Here is a 22,395-nt window from a genome sequence, read left to right on the forward strand (position 1 = left end):
AAACTAATATGTTATCTAATGAACAATGAAACTGGGAAGCAGTGCTTCAAATAGTCTCTGACTTCTAATGGGAATTCTCATTTACTCTAAATGTCCATCATCTAATTGCCAGGAGAGGTGCAGTACCTCTGAAATGAACAGCTTCAGAAGCATGGTTCCGTCTCCAACAGCATGCAAACTGCTAACCACTTCCAAGGGATTACAACCACCAAACTGAAACCCCTCCAGCATCAATCACATCCTTGTGTCCCTGGCTGAATGATGCTTAAAACAGCCAGAGTTGAAAGTACCCTAATATATACTTCTCCCTCTCAAAGAAACATGACTTGGAAAGGAAAAAGCAAGGGTACTGGGAGTGTGCATTATAAAGTGCTATGTGAATTTATCAAGGTGCTATGTTCAACAAAAACTTCAGTGCAGTTTGGTATTACATGGGATTACATAGCAACTCAAGGCGTCTATCTGCTTCTACTACATGTCTGACACATAACACAGTGCAAATCTGATCAAAAGAACATTACACATTAAGTGGAATTCTTATACAGTGAAATTTGGTTTCTCATTAAGAATTGTACAATAGAAAGCAGCTTTTTGCACCAGTGCAATTGTAGGTTATCAAATTACTACCACTACAGCACCAAAAAAAGGATTCCAAATACATTATGTAGGAGTCATAAATTATGTATTTCTGTAGTGTGATTATACAGAAGTTCACTGCAATATACACACCAAGCTGGATTTATATCTACAATATCCATGCACACACTCATGCACTCAATTTTTCACATATATCTCCCTCAGTATAACAACATAATTAGAATATAAAGCATTGCAAGTAAAGTGAGGTTTAGAAAGGTTTCGTTTCCAGTTTACACAAGATCCCATTACAACCTGGGATAATAGCACCTCCTGAACATAACAACCTCTCTGGACAAGCTAACCTTTGCTGTACCAAGACACTTTAGGAAACAAAGATCTTTTTCATTATTTTATTAAAATATTGGGAAGGTATTGCAAATGATTTGCAGAACCCTTTGTAATGTATTTTCAGTACATAACCTTAATGTGATGCCGTTTCACCTCTGGAAAGCTATCTTTCTTTTATAATCAGTGGAACCAAATACTTGCATTTGTCCTTATGCAGTAATTTTTGAATTCTAAGGTTCAACAATAGCGAAAAGTAGAAGCCCATTTACACAGCAAATGTAAAAAAGTATAAAGGCTTACATAATGCAATCTTGCAGTTGAGATAGTAAATTCAAAATTTAGGGATAATTTCTGCAGTGCCTTACGGTTCATTCCAGGCACACCTATATATGTACTCCTATTAGTTTGCAATATAAATACTATCTCCATAATGTGGCAATAGACACACACACTGTGGGAATCAAATTTCTGAACCACCTGATTTGGGGATATTTAATATATTATCCTTCCAGTATCTGAAGGGGGCCTATAGGGATGCTGGAGAGGGACTCTTCATTAGGGACTGTAGTGATAGGACAAGGAGTAACGGGTTAAAACTTAAGCAGGGGAAGTTTAGATTGGATATAAGGAAGAAGTTCTTTACTGTAAGGGTGAAGAATGGAATGGGTTGCCCAAGGAAGCTGTGAATGCTCCATCCATGGCAGTGTCCGAGGCCAGGTTGGACAGAGCTGTGGGTGACACAGTTTAGTGTGAGGTGTCCCTGCCCATGGCAGTGGGGTTGGAACTGGATGATCTTAAGGTCCTTTCCAACCCTAACTATTCTATGATTCTATCCACAAGGATTCTCAACATTTTCTTTTTGTGTCTTTAAAAAAGCTACCCTGACTTCAAGCTGAAAGAAAAATAATTATTAGAAGTAATGTCATTAGTGTACCCATGAGCCCTGCTGAGTACCCTACTATGCCTACTGCTAAATGAAGTACAGTACTAATTTCAGATATGATAGCTGTATTCAGATTCCTACCCTAACACCTAGCAGAAGCTGCCAGAGCAGACATTCAGCTATGGCTGCCAAACACAAAATTGCCACAGGCAGAGTCCCCCTGCTCCATTGCCATAATAGTCTATGCATGGCCTTTACAGCCCAAACTTCTTTGTTCTGCTGGCACCCAGAGGAAGGCTGGAAGATCTTTGGAGCAGCTCTCCAGGTTACCAGCACTTCATCTGGCGAGAGGAATGTAACACTGGATAATAATAACAACTCCTCGCTTTCCTCCTAATCTTAATCCTTATTCACTTATTTTATTCTTTTATACAAAAATAGCCATTAGCAAAATGACTAAAATGTGATTATCTGACCCAGTACAATCATCTATTCAAGCCATTTTTAACAGAGAGCATTCCTACCTGCTAAGGCATCCCGATAAAGTTGCACAAAATGGTTAAAGATATCCTTAGGCAAACATTTCTCATCAGGCAAACACTGCAAGAGAATGACTATCTCTGACTGTCCCACTGCATGCATGCCTTTTGTAGTGAAACACCAGCACTTCCTGTTCACATCTGCAGAGAGGAAAATGTGGATCAGAAGATGAAAATTTCATAAAATATGTCTCAAATTCACTATATGAAAATAGCTCTTTCAAAAATCACTTTTACAGCGTGTTTCATTGTGATATCTGTCACACAGACAAACTAGGTTCTAAATCTGTAGACTTGCAAGAAAGCACAACTAAAACAAAAGCAGCTTGATAATTCCCTGTTTACAGCTGAGGAGCCAAAGCATTACAGTTTCCAATCAGATCTTGGTATTAACTTTTAGCAGTTTCTGTATCCAAATTAAAGGTCAGCATTTAAACAGGAATGAAGGAACCTGGGAAAAGGCCAGGCTGTTGGCTGTGCGTACCACAATCTTGACAGCTAAACCCCTTTCAGACAGTTATGTCTCTCTCAAGATGGATAGCTGGATGTCAGGTATTTTCATGAGACATCACTGTGTTGTTCTGCTTCACATGAATGTTAGTGATGACACATGCTCCAAGCGTCACAATTCATTTGCTGAGAGCACTAAGTTATTGAAATAAAATGTTCCATCTAATATGTATATATATGCACAGTAATGACATATTTATATGCATGCATAAAAACCGTACTGCTATCTAACCAGATGCTGAAAGGTTTATAAACATCTTAATTTCTTGTATGAAATTTTCACATAAACAAAGTATTTTACTGCAAAACTGTCCTCAATTTCTCAAACAATGTTTTCTTATCCAGGAGAGACTGACTCAGGTACTAACATGGCAAGCCATCTGTATGCCTCCCCATTCATTCCTCCCTCTCCCTGCACACGTACATGCACATGCACACACATAGTATAGGAAAGAACAGAGTAGCGAAATGGAACCTGTGTATTACTATGGGATCTCATCTGCTTTTTCCAGAATGGGATGACAAGCAAATGAGTTAAGCAACAAAGGAGGAACTGGTGATACAACACCTTGCCCTACCAATTCCATAGACAAAACCTCTCTCCAGACCTGAGACTTAAGGCTCTATCAGTCTAGTTTATATTTTCTACACAAAGTTTTCTGTATTTATGTCTAAATCACTGAAAAAGAGCCTTTTGTAATGTACCTTAATATGGCTAAGTATAGTTTTCAATCCATGCACATTTTCAAACTATCCCACCAAATAAATACACTGCTGTTCCTACAAATAACATAGGTAACGTTCCCCCCCCCCCCCAGCCGAATCCTTACTTAATAATAAAAACTTACAATTTACTATTTTTACCATGGACAGCAAATTAGCATTTAAAACAAATACAAGAGGGTCAGGGCCACCATCCTCCAGCTGCTGCATGACAGAGATCTGAGAAGGTCTCTCTTCTACAGCATAGTCTATGAAAGAAACAAGTAAACACATAATTTATACATTTTCTGTGCATTAGCTACTAGGAAGATAATGAAGAGGGGAGAAATACATAAACTAATGTATTCCATAAATCATAGAAGGTCAAAATCCAGTGTAAAATGGATCCCAACATAAAACTTCAAAGATGTTTGTAGTGTCCCTCTGTGATTAAGACCCAGATGACTAGCAAATTAACATTTTTCATCCATGTGATTATAATCTACTCTGCATTTAAGATATAACAAAAATAGTTACACTGGTAAAAACAGGTTTTTGAAAGAAATTTTGAAATTACCTTTCCAGCTAGAATGATCTAGAAAGAAAGGTAATTTTGCTTTCTAATGTGAAAATTTTAAATTCTTCTTAAAATAGAATTAGAATATAAAAAATATCATGCTGCACAGAAAATCTGGTATGTGACAGCATATGAAACAACATCAACTTAGCATACAAAGTACAGTTTATGTGAGGTTATCTACATAAAAGCTGAAAAGCCTATTCTAGTTTTACTCCTTTTCTGAGGAGGAGACTGAATAATCAGACATCCATATGAGCAGGGTGAGTTATGAGCTGAGACAGGATAGAACAGATTTGTTTTGAAATTCAGTGCTGCTCACATTTTGGTTTTGAGACTATCCTGCAATAAAAGGTTACTTTCAGATGCCATTAAAAATGCACTCAGTCAGCAAAACTTGTAATGGGAATAAACAAATGAAAAAAAATAAGTTAATCCCAGGAATGTATTAAAGGATGCCATGAATCAGACTGCGGAAAGCAATTGTCAGATAAACAAATACATATTTTTTTTAATCTTATAAAAATAAGGTTTTATTTCTCTGAATTCTCCTCCATTTGGGTACTCTGGAAGGGAGCATCACAATTGCCAAAAGCTTCACTGTAGGCCAAGAGGTACAGTAGTGCTGTTGAATGCAGTGCTTAGGGATGCTTCAGACAGAGAGGATGATCCAAAAGAATTTCAGAAGAGGGAAGCATGAATATTCATAAGGCTAATTAAAATGTATCTCTGTGTGAAACATTCCCCACAGTCCGATTAGTGAAGAAATTAGCCCACATTTCTGGACTGAAGTTAATTTTCTTTTTGCTTTATGTTTTACAGTAATTCTATGGCAAGACGGGGTTTTTCCTGGATTCCAGTAAGTACCAATGGTGTAAAGGACTGTCACAACGTTTAGCTAAAAGTACTTAATGTAAATCTCTTCAACTACTCAGCATATTGCCAGCATCTTGTTTTTTAAATCAGCACAGTAACTATTAGGTTAAGCGCAACTGGTAAACATAAAAGCTAGCTGCCAAATTATACCCTCACCTCCTTTTACTCCAGTGGAGATGAGAATTGGAGGAAGACCATCTTCAGGAATTAGGTTCATTGCACTGCCAACGGGACTGCCAACCTGAGTTATATTTCCCGAGAATACAGAAGCATTATCAGTCTACAAGAAGCAAACAAAAAAGGATGAGATTACAAAAGTAATAATGATAGATATATATGAGCTGGCTGGCTGGCTGGATTACTAGATGTAGGTGAAGGAGTCTGTGCTTGCTTCAGAACCAGAAGCACCAAGTAATTTGGCTCTTTAACCCTCCTGTATGTGAGCCACTGCTAAAAGTCTGCTTAGACAGAGACTGCACTTCCCTTCTCTAGCACTACACATACCCATTTCTTCACAATATCTAAATGTACCTATGCCCATTTGAACTTTTGCAAAGTCTCAATTCCACTCACACAGGGTATGGTAAATTTAACATTGTTAGATTGTACCTGCACTCTCCTGCACACATCATTTTATAAGAAGTGTCACAGTTTTTCTGCTTTGTGCTATGACAATCTTGTTTCAAACTCCTTACTGACCAGGACACGGCTTCTTTAAAACATGCATTACACAAATATCTTTCAGACACAGGCTACACAACCAAAGCAAGCTTGGTATTTCTGTGGTGAATAGCAGAACACTTCCTTACTTCTGCTGCTGAAGTGTTGTTGTTGACAGGCTTTGATGGATCATGCGACACTGCTAAGGTTCCTGTGGAAGTTGTCCCAGCTACTGTCAGTTTTGCTGCATCAGCAACTTCTCCATTGGGTAATATCCCATCAGCAAACCAAACACGCCTTTGTTCTCTAGGTTGAGCCACTGGAGAGAACATAAAAACCAGGATTTAAGATCACACAGCAACATTGACTGGAAATTTGAGTACAGAAGAGCAAAATGGAAAAAATTAATAAACAGAGAAATATGAACTGGAAAGGGCTTAAGACATCATCTAGTGCATTGCCTATGGCAGCATCATGTATAAACACATCTGCTGAGAATAATTTACTTGTCCTTAAAAAACCTTATGTTCCTACTGAGGGCAGGAATATCAGAACTGGCTGTAGCTAGAGTATTTGGAATGGGTGAAGTACAGATATTCTTTCCAAATTCTTGCTATAGGCAAATTGAAAGAAAAAAGAAGCCCTCTTACCTTCTGCTCCAGGATGCTTTAAAACTCCCACAGGTACCATGACAGTGGGAGGCGGAGAGCTCAGGGCGCCCGAGGCCTGAGCCTGCTGCAAAGGAGGGATAGTAGAACAGTATTCAGCAGGATTGTTAGGGTTAGGACTCTGGCTTGAGGCACTCATCATGTTCTCCCAGGCTTGAGCTGAAGCAAACAAAGAACAAGAAACATGAACACAAAGGAAGGTATCTAACAATCCAAAACACTGTGTTAAGCTCTCACCTACAGCAGGTATGGACCCTGCCACCTTCCAAAGACCATCTCTCTTCCTTTATTTAAAAGCCCAGGATACTTCATTAGTTAAACAAGAAAATACACAGCAGGAGGAGAAACAGCACTGGTCCTGTGCCACAGAAGAAGTAGTTCATATAGAAATATTTTCTGAAAACTATACTTTATGTACGAAGATTAGCTCCTCATGCTTCGTTTTGTTTCTTCTTCAAAAGATTTACCTGAAAAAAACTAATACTTCTATATATGTATATTTATCACACTGTATGGACAGATGGATATTCCTCTTACAAATGTTTTATAACCCACAGGACACTTCAGCAGATTTACATTTTGTATATGAGAAAAACCATCTTACATTTCTTTATATCCAGGGCAGATCAGTACAGATCAACAACTTATATTCTTAACTATATATATAAAACCAACTTATGCTATTCATTCTGAAGGCACGACTTGAGCTTTAATTCAATTGGCCAAACAGTAACACATAAAACTGCTTTGTCAAGAACATCCATCACAGGGAAATCTCCCCTATAGCTGTTTGACTGTATCTCCACAGTACTACTTCTTTTTCATCTATAAAGAAGGCTTGTAGCTATGGAAGGTACCAGAAAATTCATGGGTATTTGCACCTTCAACCATATTAGTATGCTACAGTTAATGCACTTCCCTAGTCAGACATAAATATCATGTCACCTGTACACTCAGAGCAGCTATAAAGCCTGAATAAATCATGCACATCTTTTGGTTCCTTTGGCTATGAATTTGCAGAAAACCAAGGTGAAAATAACAAGACCAAAAACCCCAAACAGAACACAACAGAACACAAACCCCTCCTGCTTCCTCTCCTCAACCTGTAAAACCAATGGAGTGAAATGCCTGCCAATGGAAAAGATACTGACATGGCCATTTGAGAAGATTAATTGAATTGAAGTATTTCTGCAACAGCAATTCTGCTTTCGTTTGGAGTAGAGGGCCTGGAAGAAGGAACCGTTAAAGACGCACAAAGAAAAGTTACATCTCTAGGATCCCTTTGTTAGAAAGGTCAAAGCATGGTAAAAGAACTTTTAAAGCCTTGCCTAAATCAAGCAAAGTGCCAATTCAGGACATCTACCAATTGAAAAGATAGTAAAAATAGCACTGGAAACTTATTAAACATAGCCTGGCAATGGAAAAGTGCCAGAAAACATACAGCCCTCCCCCCACACCTCAGTGAAACACAAACCAGATACCAAGCAACCAAATGAAATAACTACTTTGAAAGCAGAATTCCTACCCCTGGTTCCAAGATTGTGCAAAGATTAATGCTTAACCTGCTGCACTGAGTGGAAAAAAACCCCAACACTGTACCCACAAAGAAACTGCAGCTATCAGGAGGGATCAGATATGATCAGGCTACAAGTTAACTAACCAGTAACCACAAGCATCATCACACAGCACTGCAGCAGGGATAGAAAGAGAGAGGTAGCCCAGGGCAAGTACACCTAAGCAGGCAGCAGCACTCTCCCTGTAATAAACCAAACAGTGGTGTCACTGTTTGTTGCCATTAATGTGTATCTGTCCTGGCAACAGGACAGAAAGGCTTTTAAAAGGAAATCATTATAATATGATCAATTTTATTATTCCTTTTTACAAGAACACTTCTGGTTTCAACTGAAATACTTTCAGATTCTTCCCTTCCCCCAGATGAAAACAAATCCTACTCACCACCAAAAGGAGCCAGCTGCCTTTTGCCAGGTGTATGTGTAATTCCTTGGTTTTGTACACCTTGAAATACGTTACTTTCTCCATCTCAAAATGTCATATTTTACCACCCCTTCAACATCAATGTCACAACTTGGTTTCAGTTTTTAGATATTATAACCTAAAATTTCCTATCACCTCACACATTTGGCCTACAGAAAAGAATTATTAGTAGTTAAAACCTACCACTGATTAATCTTTAAACACTTTGAAACTGGAAAAAATTGTTCCTGGTCATTAACATAACATGAACATGAATGAATGAACATGAGCCGACAGTGTGCGTCCGCAGCCAAGAAAGCCAACCGTATCCTGGGCTCCATCAAAAGGAGCCTGACCAGCAGGTACAAGGAGGTGATCCTGCCCCTCTACTCTGCTCTTGTGAGACCTCACCTGGAGTATTGTGTGCAGTTCTGCTGTCCTCAACATAAAAAGGACATGGAACTGTTGGAACAAGTCCAGAGGAGGCCACGAGGATGATCAGGGGACTGGAGCACCTCCCGTATGAAGACAGGCTGAGGAAGTTGGGGCTGTTCAGCCTGGAGAAGAGAAGGCTGCATGGAGACCTCATAGCAGCCTTCCAGTATCTGAAAGGGGCCTATAGGGATGCTGGAGAGGGACTCCTCATTAGGGACTGTAGTGATTAGGACAAGGGGTAACGGGGTCAAACTTAAACAGGGGAAGTTTAGATTGGCTATAAGGAGGAAGTTCTTTCCTGTTAGGATGGTGAGGCACTGGAATGGGTTGCCCAGGGAGGTTGTGAGTGCTCCATCCCCAGCAGTGCTCAAGGCCAGGCTGGACAGAGCCTTGGGTGACATGGTTTAGTGTGAGGTGTCCCTGCCCATGGCAGGGGGGGTGGAACTGGGACGATCTTAAGGTCCTTTCCAACCCTAGCTATTCTATGATTGTATTCTGTGATTCTATAAAGTGCCTGCTAATTTTGGATGCTCATCTCAAGCCTAAGCACTCAGCTACTTTCAATCAAACCTGCATAATACTGAACTTCTTTGGAGAAAATTAAAGCTATGAACTGTTTTAGCCAGACTCTTAGCAAATCCAAAGATCTTTCTGAAACCAGGAGCCCAAATAATCTACTATACAGTAACATGTAAAGATACCGTCAAAATTGCTCTGTCTGAAAGCTGACATAACACAGCATTTTCCCAACTTATTCTTGGTTTTAACTACAGCAGCCATCTTTGATAAAAGTCTCCAAAGTTTAACTAAACATTTGTAGCAATGGAGATTCCAGGATTCCAAGTTTGCACTGAGAACCTGGATTTGTCCACTTCTCATTCTACCTTTTACATGTCCAGTTGTGCCTGTCTGACCTTCCTCCACAACTGAAGTTACTTTGATCATCAGGTTCCAGTTATCCAAAGACCACTAATAAACTGAAGACAGCACCTGGAACTCCTCACAGTGAGGCAGGATTTCTCATGATTTAAGCACTCACATGGATACTTTCGCAACCTAATCCAATTTTTCTACCTTCTCAATTCAAGACAGAAGAGGTGAACACTGAGTCTTTCAGCAACAGCCGTCCCAGGTTCATGGACATGAAGTCGATTGGGCAGCATCACCACCCAAAGCCAGGACAGGAAGTTCTTGAAATTTTCAAAGGCCTCAAGATACAGTGGGAAGAATAGTCTGTGTTTGCCCCTCTTTAAACCACATATCTGAAGTGTTAACAATATAAAGCACGAAATTCAGATTAGATTCCATGGCCATCTGGTCAAACCCAAATAAAAGTCTTTCCTTACACCAAGCAGAAGTAATACAACTTCTTCTTTGTTCTAGTTGTTAACTTCCTAACTACTTGTGACCTCTCTCATATGTCCCATGTTCACATCAGGCTTTTATAAACAGCACCATCCTGGGTTTGACAGACTCTCCAGTAACGTGCCCAAAGCAATAATCCCAACTCAGCTGTCCACAGTTGTGGACAGGCTTTTAGATAAGATGCCCTACTCTAGCACCAAGGAGTTAACGAGGAAGAAAAACTGGATTAATCTGTGGATAAAGACTACTTCCCCAGTTTCCTATAGTGCATAATCTAGAAGAGGAACAACTGCATTAACCTTCTCTTTGACATCCAGTAAAAAAGTGTAACAGGTTAACTACTCAGGTATCAAAGGACAGAGAGTAGGCACCTGAATTAAAAAAACAAAAAGCCACCAAATCCACAGTTTCTGCAATGCTGGTATAGCACTTACAAATTAAAGCTTTCAAACCCATTGCAACCTTACCAGTTTTTACCTTTTGTTAAGCATATTTAGTTTAGTAATCCCTACTCTCCACAGAGCTTCCATGCTGGTCTCTCCAGGGCTTTCACTGTTTTAGAATACTTACCCATTCAAAATAAGGTATTTTGATTTATTTTCTTTAACAGCATCACTGCAGCTCAACACAAAGCCAGTGAAATGCTGCATCTCAGATTCTCTTGCCACTTACCATTCATTAGTACAGAATGGCAGATTACACACACTCTGGCTTCCTTTCGGTCCATGTATAGCAACTTGCATTTCAGGCTACAGCACGCCGCACAAAAAACCTGGAACCAAAGGGGAAACACTTTCAGTGCTATTCAGAAGACGTGAGGAACTGATCGCATTCAGACAAGTGAGTATTTGTAAAGCTCTAGATGTGGAAAATAAGGAAGTTAATTATTAGTATCTTCCTCTTAAAGCCACAGTGACTAATACCTGCCCAGGATGTCCTTCCTACTAATCCTGATGAAGCAGTATTACATGGAACACACAGATGCATGCTGTTCTGATAATGCACTATGGCATTTTCAACATATGTTTGGCATACATGACATTGGGTTAATAAATTCCTACCACTTTACTCACTGAATTAACCATCTGGGAATTAATTTCAGTCTTAGAAAATGTATGAGTACTTTCTAGAACCAACTGTGTCTAAACGCACAAGTTCTCTCTACAGAAGACATTGCTATGGCACAGATTAATTCAAACAGGTCATTTTTCTCTGCAGCAGGGCAATTTACATGCCTTAGCAACTCTAGCTATTTAATCTCTTCATATCGAACAAGCTGTTCTTCAGTTGAGACTTAACTGAGCAGTGATGTATCAAAAAGTGTTCAACATATAAAACAAGACATCTAATAAAGCTGAATGACATTGATACTACAAGAAAATCTTTCTCAATATTAAAAAAAAAAAAAAGCAGCTTGTATTTAAATGATTACAAAAAACTACAGCATCTCAACACTGGAGAGAAATCAGGAACTGCATTTTACACACACTGGCTGCTAAGGGGAGATCTGGCGCAAAACCCCTGGAAGGACAACCTCCTGTAGAGATGCTGTCGCATCGCTAGTGCTTCTCACCTGAACAAGCTCTAACAATTCCCCAGTCCTGGGCAGGAAACAATCTTGAGGCTTCCTCCACACAAGCAAAACCATAAAATATGAGCATGACTTGTGCACCAAAACAAACATTTGCATGCAGATATGATCCTATAACAGTCACCTCCATCCAAAAATCCTGCAGAACAGACAAATCAGGCTGCCCTAATGATTGATTTGATTCAAATAATAGTATTTTCTTTATTTAAAAGGTTAAAGTCCAGGTGACATGACACTGATGAACACCCATTTCATGCAGAGAGGTAATGTCACACTCAGGAAATCTAGAAACAGCAGCAGCCACCCTGAATTCAGATATCAAGAGAGATTTTCAAATTTCCATTCTAGATGGATATTATACCTACAATCCATTATGCAATCAAAACAATTATTCCATCATCACTTCAGCAGCAGTATTTCTGTAATACAGACAAGAAGCTACATAGGATTCTCATATATAAATATATGTAAGCCTACCTAAACCTCAGCTGAGTTAAGGATCACACCAAACTATGACCACTTTGCAGCCTGTTCCATCTGCAGTCTTTTAGTGGCAAGTGTTTATAATAAGCACATATAAAATAAGCTCTGATTTCACCATGAGAACTGAAAATCAAATGTGAAGAAAGAAGAGCTCACCCTGCCTCATATCAACCAGTTTAAATGTTTCCTAATTATGTCACCTTAAACATTTCAGAAGCAAAATAGAAGTGAGTGCACACTGGCATTTTAATGCAAAAAATAAACTCAACCCTTTTGCGTATGTGAAAATCTTAAAAAGTCATTTAAAAAAGGCAAATGTACTTTAAAAATCTCATTTCTGCATTTACACATTAACCCAATTTACAAGCATTCTAGGGAGTATTAATAACATCACAGCATATTTTAGAGACATCTGACATCATTTTAGCTCTCTGGGAGAAACTTCCAGTTGAAAGTTCAATACTGAACATGGAAAAAATCAATGTCTTCAACCATAAATGAAGGGCCTACACAAATTAATACCTAATTTAGGACCCTTTTGCATTTAGGACACATTGTGCATTCAGCAAAGCTCCCGAGTGCAATGATCTAATATTAGGAGAGAAAACAGAAGCAATGATAGAACACCTATACCTCCTTTCTTAGGCTGCATCAGCCTTCTAACAGTAGTAACACTGAGGAAGAACACAGTCCAGCACAACTGACAATTCAGTCTTGTTATTAACAATCACCAAGTCACTATCTCAGTATATCATGCTATAGAAGAATAACACCGCAGTGTCAAAGCGAGTTTCTATTATTAGGGCTTTCAGGTTCACTGGGAGTTGTTAAAGCATTAGTTGCTAGGGGGTTTGGTGGGGTTTTTAATATATTTTTGTGGAAAACTATAGCTTTGGTTGGCAGTATAAAAATGAAATACAAATTTTCTGGTTTTCCTATCAAGGATGACTGTTTCATCTGACAACAGAAAATGCTAAATACTGTTGTGGTTTAAACCCAGTCAGGTAACTCGCTCACTCGCTCCCCCCTTCTTTCCCTCCCCTACTCCCAGAGGGAGTGAGAGGAGAATCGAAAAGAATGCAACTCCCCCAGGTTGAGATAAGAACAGTTTAGTAACTAAGGTATAACAGAGATCACTACTGCTACCACCAATAATAACAATGATAAAGGAAATAACAAGGGAAGAGAATACATCACCTCACCACCAGCTAACTGATAACTCGCCCCCCCAGCCCGACCAAGCACCGACTGATACCTCCTCCAACCTTGCAGTCCTAGCCCTTCCAGGTAACTCCCAGTTACACCCCACCCTGGGCATGACGTGCTGTGGTATGGAATACCTCTTTGGCTAGCTTGGGTCAGGCGTCCCGCCTCTGCTACCTCCCAGCTTCCCCTCCTCCCTGGCAGAGCATGAGCCTCACAAAGTCCTTGGTCAGGGTAAACATCACTTAGCAACAACCAAAAACATCGGTATCACCAGCACTGTTCCCAGGCTGGAAGTAAAAACACAGCACTGCACCAGCTACCAAGAAAGAGAAAAATTGACTACTAGTGCTAAACCCAGGACAGTATCCACCCCTTATTCCATACCATTCACGTCATGCTCAGATCCCACATTTTCAATATACCATTGCTCTCCCACATATATACACCCATATACACACAGACCAAGAGAAAGAGATCATTTTCTTAGTGCATGGACCAATCCCTATAATGCTGCCGATTCCATTCGGTCCATGATGTCAGTTTCCACCTCTTGTAACAATCTTTCAGGGCAGGAAAGGCTGTGTGCAGTATTGGATCGTTCCCTGCTGATGCTGATCGTTCCTTTACTGCGGAACTCATCCGGTTCTTTCAAAGTTCATTCTCTGTTGGGATGATGGTTGGAGGGAAGTCAGAGCTAGTCGCTGGTGACCTGGAGACATCTAGTTGATGGGCTACAAAAGTATTACACAGCGGGCAACAGCATACAGTTAAGTTCATTGGCTGTTTTCCCCTAAAATCAAATCCCCTTGAGGTATACATCGGACTTCCCCATCTTCCTGCATTACCCACCAAGTATATCCAGGTCCCTGAGCAAAAGCAATCCCACGAGTGGGTTTGCCTTTACCTGAAGCAGGAATAACCCAGACTGTCTTCCCCAGAAAATTCTTCATATGCACCACAGGAACTCTGTCCCCCTCTACAGTATGTAAAAGTTCTGACTGGGCTGGGCCAACCCTGCTGGCAGATCCTCTGGTGTTGACCAACCAGGTGGCCTTTGGTAAGTGTGTATCCCAATGCTTGAAAGTTCCCCCACCCATTGCTCTCAGTGTAGTTTTTAACAGCCCATTGTACCGTTCGATTTTCCCAGAGGCTGGTGCGTGGTAGGGGATGTGATATACCCACTCAATGCCATGCTCTTTGGCCCAAATATCTATAAGGTTACTCCGGAAATGAGTCCCATTGTCTGACTCAATTCTCTCTGGGGTTCCGTGTCGCCACAAAATCTGTTTCTCAAGGCCCAGGATAGTGTTCCGGGCAGTGGCATGGGGCACAGCGTATGTTTCCAGCCACCCGGTGGTTGCTTCCACCATGGTAAGCACATGGCGCTTGCCTTGGCGGGTTGGTGGCAGTGTGATATAGTCAATCTGCCAGGCCTCCCCATATTTATACTTCAACCATCATCCTCCATACCAAAGAGGCTTTAACCATTTGGCTTGTTTAATTGCAGCACGTTTCACACTCATGAATAACCTGGGCAATAGTGTCCATTGTTAAGTCCACCCGTCAATCACGGGCCCATCTATATGTTGCATCTCTGCCCTGATGGCCTGAAGTGTCACGGGCCCACCAGGCCAAAAATAATTCACCTTTACGTTGCCAATCTAAGTCCATCTGAGCCACTTCAATCTTAGCCGCTTTATCCACTTGTTGGTTGTTCTGGTGTTCCTCAGTGGCCCGACTCTTGGGTACATGGGCATCTACATGACGTACCTTCATCACCAAGTTCTGCACCCAGGCAGCACCACAATGCAGCAGCCCAGATGGGTTTACCTCTGCGTTGCCAGCTGCTCTGCTTCCATTGCTTCAACCACCCCCACAGGGCATTTGTCACCATCCATGAGTCAGTATAGAGATAAAGTACTGGCCACCTTTCTCGTTCAGCAATGTCCAGGGCCAGCTGGATGGCTTTCACCTCGGCAAACTGACTCGATTCACCCTCTCCTTCAGCAGTTTCTGCAACTTGTCATCCAGGACTCCATACAGCTGGCTTCCATCTCCGATGCTTTCCCACAATATGGCAGGACCCATCAGTAAACAAGGCATACTGCTTTTCACTTTCTGACAGTTTATTATATGGTGGGGCCTCTTCAGCACGCACCACCTCCTCCTCTGGTGACATTCCGAAATCTTTGCCCTCTGGCCAGCCCATGGTGACTTCTAGAATGCCTGGACGACTGAGATTTCCTATTCGAGTTCATTGTGTAATTAGTGCAGCCCATTTACTCCATGTAGCATCAGCTGCATGATGTGTAGAGGAGACCCTGCCTTTGAACATCCAGCCCAGCACGGGCAACCGGGGTGCCAGGAGGAGCTGTGCTTCAGTGCCAATTACTTTCAAAGCAGCTCGAACCCCTTCATAGGCTGCCAGTATCTCTTTCTCAGTTGGGGTATAGCTGGCCTCAGATCCTTTGTATCCCCGACTCCAAAAGCCGAGGGGCTGGCCTCGAGTCTCCCCTGGAGCTTTCTGCCAGAGGCTCCAGGTAGGACCGTTCTCCCCAGCTGCATTACATTTCCTACATAGGGCCCGGTCCGGACTGGTCCACGGGCTACTGTGTGAACTATCTCATGTTTAATTTGTTCAAAGGCTTGTGGTAGCTCAGGGCCCCATTTAAAATCATTCTTCTTCCAGGTCACGTGATAGAGAGGGCTTACAATCGAACTGTAATTTGGGATGTGCATTCTACAGAACCTCACCGCACCCAAGAAAGCTTGCATTTCTTTCTTATTAGTTGGTGGAGACATTGCTGTTATCTTGTTGATCACATCTGTGGGGATCTGTCTACATCCATCTTGCCATCTTATTCCCCAAAATTGAATCTCCTGTGCAGGTCCCTTGACCTTACTCCGTTTTATGGCAAAACCAGCTTTCAGCAGGAGTTAGATTATTTTCCTCCCTTTCTCAAAGACTTCTTCCGCTGTATCGCCCCACACAATAATGTCATCAATGTATTGCAGGTGTTCTGGAGCTTGCCCCTGTTTCAGTGCAGTCTGGATCAGTCCATGGCAAATGGTAGGGCTGTGTTTCCACCCCTGGGGCAGTCGGTTCCAAGTGAACTGGACACCCCTCCAAGTAAAAGCAAACTGTGGCCTGCACTCTGCTGCCAAAGGAATTGAGAAAAATGCATTGGCAATATCAATCGTGGCATACCACTTGGCTGCCTTTGACTCTAGTTCATACTGAAGTTCTAGCATGTCCGGTACGGCAGCACTCAATGGTGGTGTGACTTCATTCAGGCCACGATAGTCTATTGTTAGTCTCCATTCTCCATTAGATTTTTGCACTGGCCATATGGGGCTATTAAAGGGCGAGCGGGTCCTGCTGATCACTCCCTGACTCTCCAGTCTACGGATCAGCTGATGGATGGGAATCAGGGAGTCTCGGTTGGTGCGATATTGCCACCGGTGCACTGTTGTGGTCGCAACTGGCACTTGTTGTTCTTCGACTTTCAGCAACCCAACAGAAGGATCCTCTGAGAGACCAGGCAAGGTGGACAGCTGCTCAATTTCCTCAGTCTCCAAAGCAGCAATACCAAAAGCCCATCAGTACCCTTTTGGGTCTTTGAAGTACCCTCTCTTGAGGTAGTATATGCCGAGGATGCATGGAGCCTCTGGACCAGTCACAATAGGGTGCTTTTGCCATTCCCTCCCAGTCAGGCTGATTTCAGCCTCCAGCACAGTCAACTCTTGGGATCCTCCTGTCACTCCAGAAATATAGATGGGTTCCACCCCTTGACAGCTTGATGGCATCAGGGTACACTGTGCACTGGTATCTACTAGAGCCTTATACTTCTGTGGGACTGATATGCCAGGCCATCTGACCCACACAGTCCAGTAAATCCGACTGTCCCCTACCTCCACCTGGCTGGAGGCAGGGCCCCTCTAATGGTCATCACAACGTGGTGAAAGGGATTATTCTTTGTTATCACAGGAGCTGGAGTAAAATCAGCTCTTCCACTCCATCTGGGAAACTGCTCACCAGAGACTGAAGCCATAGCTCTCATGGGATGATCAGTCTTGGCCCTTGCTCCCCTCTTCAGTTCACTCACCTGTTCCTCCAAAGCTGAAGTAGGTTTTTCATCCCACTTTGTCATGTCTTCTCCGTGATCCCACAGGTAAAACCATAGGGTACCCTGTGGCGTATACCTCCTGTATCTCCTCTCTCGAACAATAGGACGCCTTTTGTTAATAGCTGAGACGTGTGTTGGTACACGCGAGGAGCTGGATAAATCAGACAGATCGTCCCTCAATTGTTTGAGATCCTGGGACAGTTTTTCCACAGCTGAGACGACGGAAGGGGTCAGATTGTCTTCGAACTCTCAGAGTTTATGAACCATTTCATCCACTGTTAGTGGTACTATGTCATTCCAGGTTACTGTTGCCAATGAAAGGGCATATGAGGACGGTGAATTCCGTGTAAGTTTTCGCCACATGGGTCGTGTACATTCAGCTTCATCTGGATCTATGGGTATATCCCCGTTATTCGGCTTGATGTGATAGATCATCTCTACGATGGCTGATTCCCTCAGAAACTGGATGCCTTTGTCTATAGTAGTCCACTTGGCCGAACGACTCATAACATCGTCCTTGTATGGAAACCTTTCTTTCACAGCTGCCAAGAGCCGCCTCCAAAGACTGAGGGACTTTTTCTCTCTTGCAATTGCTTTGTCAATTCCCCCTTCTCTAGCAAGTGATCCCAGCTGCTTGGCTTCTGTACCTTCTAGTTCGTGACCATCGGCCCCATTGTCCCAGCATCGGAGCAACCAGGTGATGATGTGCTCCTCTGGTTGACAGGTAAAATCTTTTCGCATATTCCATAGCTTGGTTGAGGTCCGAGGTCGAGAAGTTACCTCTTCTTCTTCTTCTTCGTCATGTGATGATGACTCCTGATCAGATGCTAGACTGGGTGGTGAATACACTGTTTCTTCATCTTGCTTCACCCTTCTTGCCTTCTTTTTGCTTTTTCTCTTGCATACAGGGGCAACCGATATTGGTACAAATTGGTCCTCTGGTTTGGCTGCAGTGATTATCACTGTGGTTTGAGTAGCGACTGTACTTGTTGCTAGGGGTGGTGTAGCTGCTGTGCTTGGAGCTGGGGTAGCCACGCTGTCTGCTGCAGTCGAAGTTTGAGCAGCTGCTGTACTTGCCACTGGGGTAGCTGCGCTGTTCACTGAGGCCAAAGTTTGAGTAGCGACTGTACTTGTCACTGGGGTTGGTGAAGCTGCTGTGCTTGGAGCTGGAGTACCTGCACTGACTGTTGCTTTGCCCTCAGATCCACCGACTTTTTTTTCCTTTTGAAGGTGCTGGATAGTGTTGAACAAGGCCCTGTAAGCATAGGCCAAGCCCCAGCACGTTGCCATGATTTGTCCGTCTCTGGTATGGCCAGAATGACCACACACCTCATTTGAGTGTTTTACTAATTCTTCTGGATTTTACAGTTGTTTGGTGGTGAAATTCCAAAGTACTGAAGGAGCCCACTGACCTAGATACTTGCCCATACTATCCCACACACCCTGCCACTCACGACTGTCCAGCCTCAGGGAAAATCTCTTGGTCCTCCTACATCGTCGTTTTACCCCAGACAAGACCCAGACCTTACTCTGCTTAACTCCTGAAATCAGTCATGGACAAAACACACTCTGTATGCTTGTCAACATGGCGATACCCATCACGATCAGCAAACAAGTCTCAACAGCATTAAAAGGCCATTCAAAAACTTCAAAACTCTCAAATGATGTGGTAAATGGTCTGGGGGGAGGACTGGGAGGGTAAAAGGATGTCTCCTTCACAGGTTGACCACCCGAGAAGGAGAAAAAAGATGTGTAATTGCTAAGCACTTCTATCATATACCTCCCAAAGCATAAAGGTGGTGACCACACTGGGAACATAAGCCAGATCAGTTTCATGATCAATGATTCTATTGTATTACAAGTCATTACCATAAAATACAATGAGACAAAAAGCTTAGCCCAAGCCCGACAATTGAGAAACACTAATACAGCAAATATGGGATGGAAGTAAGGTACGATATACTGAAACTGTGAGATCAAGAGGAACAACCTTGAGAGCCAATAAATCAGCATTGTGACAAGTGACTATTAATCTGGTCAGATCTGTCGTTATCTCAACCCCTCGTGCCCCACGCTGTGTGCCAAAAAAGGAACTGTCATGGTTTAAACCCAGTCAGGTAACTCGTTCCCTCGCTCCCCCACTTCTTTCTCTCCCCCTACTCCCAGAGGGACGGAGAGGAGAACCGAAAAGAATGCAACTCCCCCAGGTTGAGATAAGAACAGTTTAGTAACTAAGGTAGAACACAAGTCACTACTGCTACCACCAATAATAACAATGATAAAGGAAATAACAAGAGAATACATCACCTCACCACCAGCCAACCAATAACTCGCCACCCCCCAGCCTGACCAAGCACCGACCGATACCTCCTCCAACCCTGCAGTCCTAGCCCTTCCAGGTAACTCCCAGTTACCCCCCACCCCGGGCATGACATGCTGTGGTATGGAATACCTCTTTGGCTAGCTTGGGTCAGGCGTCCCGTCTCTGCTTCCTCCCAGCTTCCCCTCCTCCCTGGCAGAGCATGAGCCTCACAAAGTCCTTGGTCAGGGTAAACATCACTTAGCAACAACCGAAAACATAGGTTATCACCAGCACTGTTCCCAGGCTGGAAGTCAAAACCAGCGCTGCACCAGCTACCAAGAAGGAGAAAAACTGACTACTAGTGCTAAACCCAAGACAATACATTAAGGTAAAATCAGGTAAAATTTATGCATGTGTTCACACACATTCTTCAGGGTGTGAATTTTAATTCAGAATTTACTGCAAGTGTATTACTTTCTACCACTCCCTTGAGGTTCAGATCGTCCATTAATTTTGCAATTATTAGCCTGAAATTAAAAGCCGAGGCAGACTTCCCAGGTGCCACTCACCTATTTTTAAATGCAATTTCCATTCCCAAATGAAACAGATACATTCACTCCTACCAGAATGATTTGCCACAATGGTCAGAAAGCTTTAAAAGAAACTGGTGTGCTAAAGCTTTTGTTCAGAAATATTTAGTCCCATGCCTTCCCTTGAAACAATTAATTGCAAGAGCTGAAAACGTGATCTCAATTCTTTAAATGAGATTCATACGTTTAATAGAAACAGTAGAAGTGTCACTGTGATTCAGTAGTTACCTATACCAGAGGCACGTGGTCAGAATGACTTGCTTTGGGAATGGGGATTTTAATCAGAAAGCAAGAGTAGACAGCTGAGAATAGCTGTGTCTCAAGCCACCAGCTAGATTCATCAGAACTTGCCTGTCAAAACCTTTGGTCTCTTTCCACCTGGAATTGTTACAGGAATTAAGCGTTGTAAAGCAATTTGCTGTATTATTTGACTTATACTGATCACTAGCATTTGTTAATGAGTGGCTTTTTTTCTTCAGAATTTTCTTCTGCCATATCTTTTTGGCTGCATGTGTACAGATTTTGTCCAGACAACATTAGCTAACAAAAGCTTCTAGAAACAAGCTATTCTGAGGATTATTCTAACACTCTTAGAACGTTAAATACTAATATGTGATGTATTTTTCACATCTGAGAAACAAATCTGTCTACAGAGGGACGTTTTATTTTATCCATTCCCCACACAGTATGTGAAACAATGCTGGATGTTCTTCTCAAGGCTTGTCTTTAGCAATTTGAAAAGCAAAAAGAAACCACACTACATGTTCTGGCATCGCTCTACCTGTGCGCATTTTATCCATTTTGTTTACAGATAATTTCATTTTCAGCTTCTCATTTGTGCAATTCAGGGCTGCAGTCCTACAGGGAAGTAATTAAATCCAAGCACTAAACTTGTTTAAAACACAAAAATATGTAGAAAGCATTAACGTAAATGAACATTGTAGTCATATTTTTTAAACTCATAAAACCCAAAAGAATGACCTAAATAACTGACAGTATAAGTTAATATAGCAAAGCTAAAAGGGACAACCCTTTAATTTACATGCCTTACAGATTCTCCTTAACTGCAATGAGAAAAAGATTGAGCCCTCTGATATTAATCAAGAGGTTCGCAAAAGGTAGGCAGGAACCTCATGTAATGCTTATTGCGTTGCTAGCTCCACATCATGACTGCCACCAACCTGCAAGAGGATGGCAGAAGCAACTGGAAGTCCTGGACCAGTGTACAATGAATGTCTCCTTAGCTTTGAAAAGCGTCCTGGGAAAGATTTTTCAGCATATCTCAAAATCAAATTTGAATAAAATCTACTTCTCTGGCAGTGAAGAGATTAGTAACCAAAATGCACAGCACTCAAAGGGACAAATGGGACACATATATAGTCCATTACAGAGGAGCAAGCCTGGATTTTCTGCTAGGCTGCTTCCAAAAACAGGTGGCATAAGGGTTTGAGCTTTCCAGATATATTTGCTACTTTTAAGTCCTTTGTTGGTCCATTCTGCTTCCCTGCACTATTCTGGTAGCAAAAGATAACAGCCATAGCACTCAGGAGGTCTTCTAATCAACTTCAGAAACTTTGGATAGGGCTTAAGTGAACCAAAGTTACTTTTACTCCAGCTTTTAGTGGAGCATAGCATTTCTTTTAATCTTAAAAATATTCATGAATATCTACTTGACAAGACTGTTGGTTTACTGCTTTTGAATCATCATATTTTTTCCTAAATTCATATTTCCCACGTGCCACTGATGTTTACTTCAGTAACAAGATACCTGGAAATACTTTACAAGCTAATCCTTTACCAAAAACTTATCACCCAAGAATTTGTGTTGATCTAGAAGGCATATATGTAAAACATAAAAAAAGTTAACAATAAAATATTTCTTGCACAACACAAAATGATACAAAAACAATGTTTTAGTTGTCTTCATCACAAAATTTCTCACCATGTGCATGTACATCAGGTTACAGTTAATTTACTGTA

The 22,395-nt window shown here is 41.8% G+C and overlaps 1 protein-coding gene across 1 annotated transcript in view; it reads right to left on the reverse strand.

Annotated features, from left to right (window-relative positions):
• The window catches only part of ZFYVE9 (zinc finger FYVE-type containing 9), a 68,742-nt gene that overhangs the window by 19,964 nt on the left and 26,383 nt on the right, over nucleotides 1-22,395 (reverse strand). The window contains exons 5-10 of the mRNA XM_057413564.1: nucleotides 10,789-10,888; nucleotides 6,325-6,501; nucleotides 5,824-5,993; nucleotides 5,171-5,294; nucleotides 3,708-3,830; nucleotides 2,335-2,490 (exon numbers count right to left, since the gene is read on the reverse strand). Coding sequence (XP_057269547.1) covers nucleotides 2,335-2,490; nucleotides 3,708-3,830; nucleotides 5,171-5,294; nucleotides 5,824-5,993; nucleotides 6,325-6,501; nucleotides 10,789-10,888 — 850 coding nt within the window. The remainder of the gene's footprint in view (nucleotides 1-2,334; nucleotides 2,491-3,707; nucleotides 3,831-5,170; nucleotides 5,295-5,823; nucleotides 5,994-6,324; nucleotides 6,502-10,788; nucleotides 10,889-22,395) is intronic.

The sequence above is a fragment of the Pezoporus wallicus genome, unplaced genomic scaffold (genome assembly GCF_028554395.1).
Source record: "Pezoporus wallicus isolate ANWC-B61680 ecotype Strahan unplaced genomic scaffold, APGP_CSIRO_Pwel_v1 contig_13740, whole genome shotgun sequence".
NCBI classification, from domain to species: Eukaryota; Metazoa; Chordata; class Aves; order Psittaciformes; family Psittacidae; genus Pezoporus; species Pezoporus wallicus.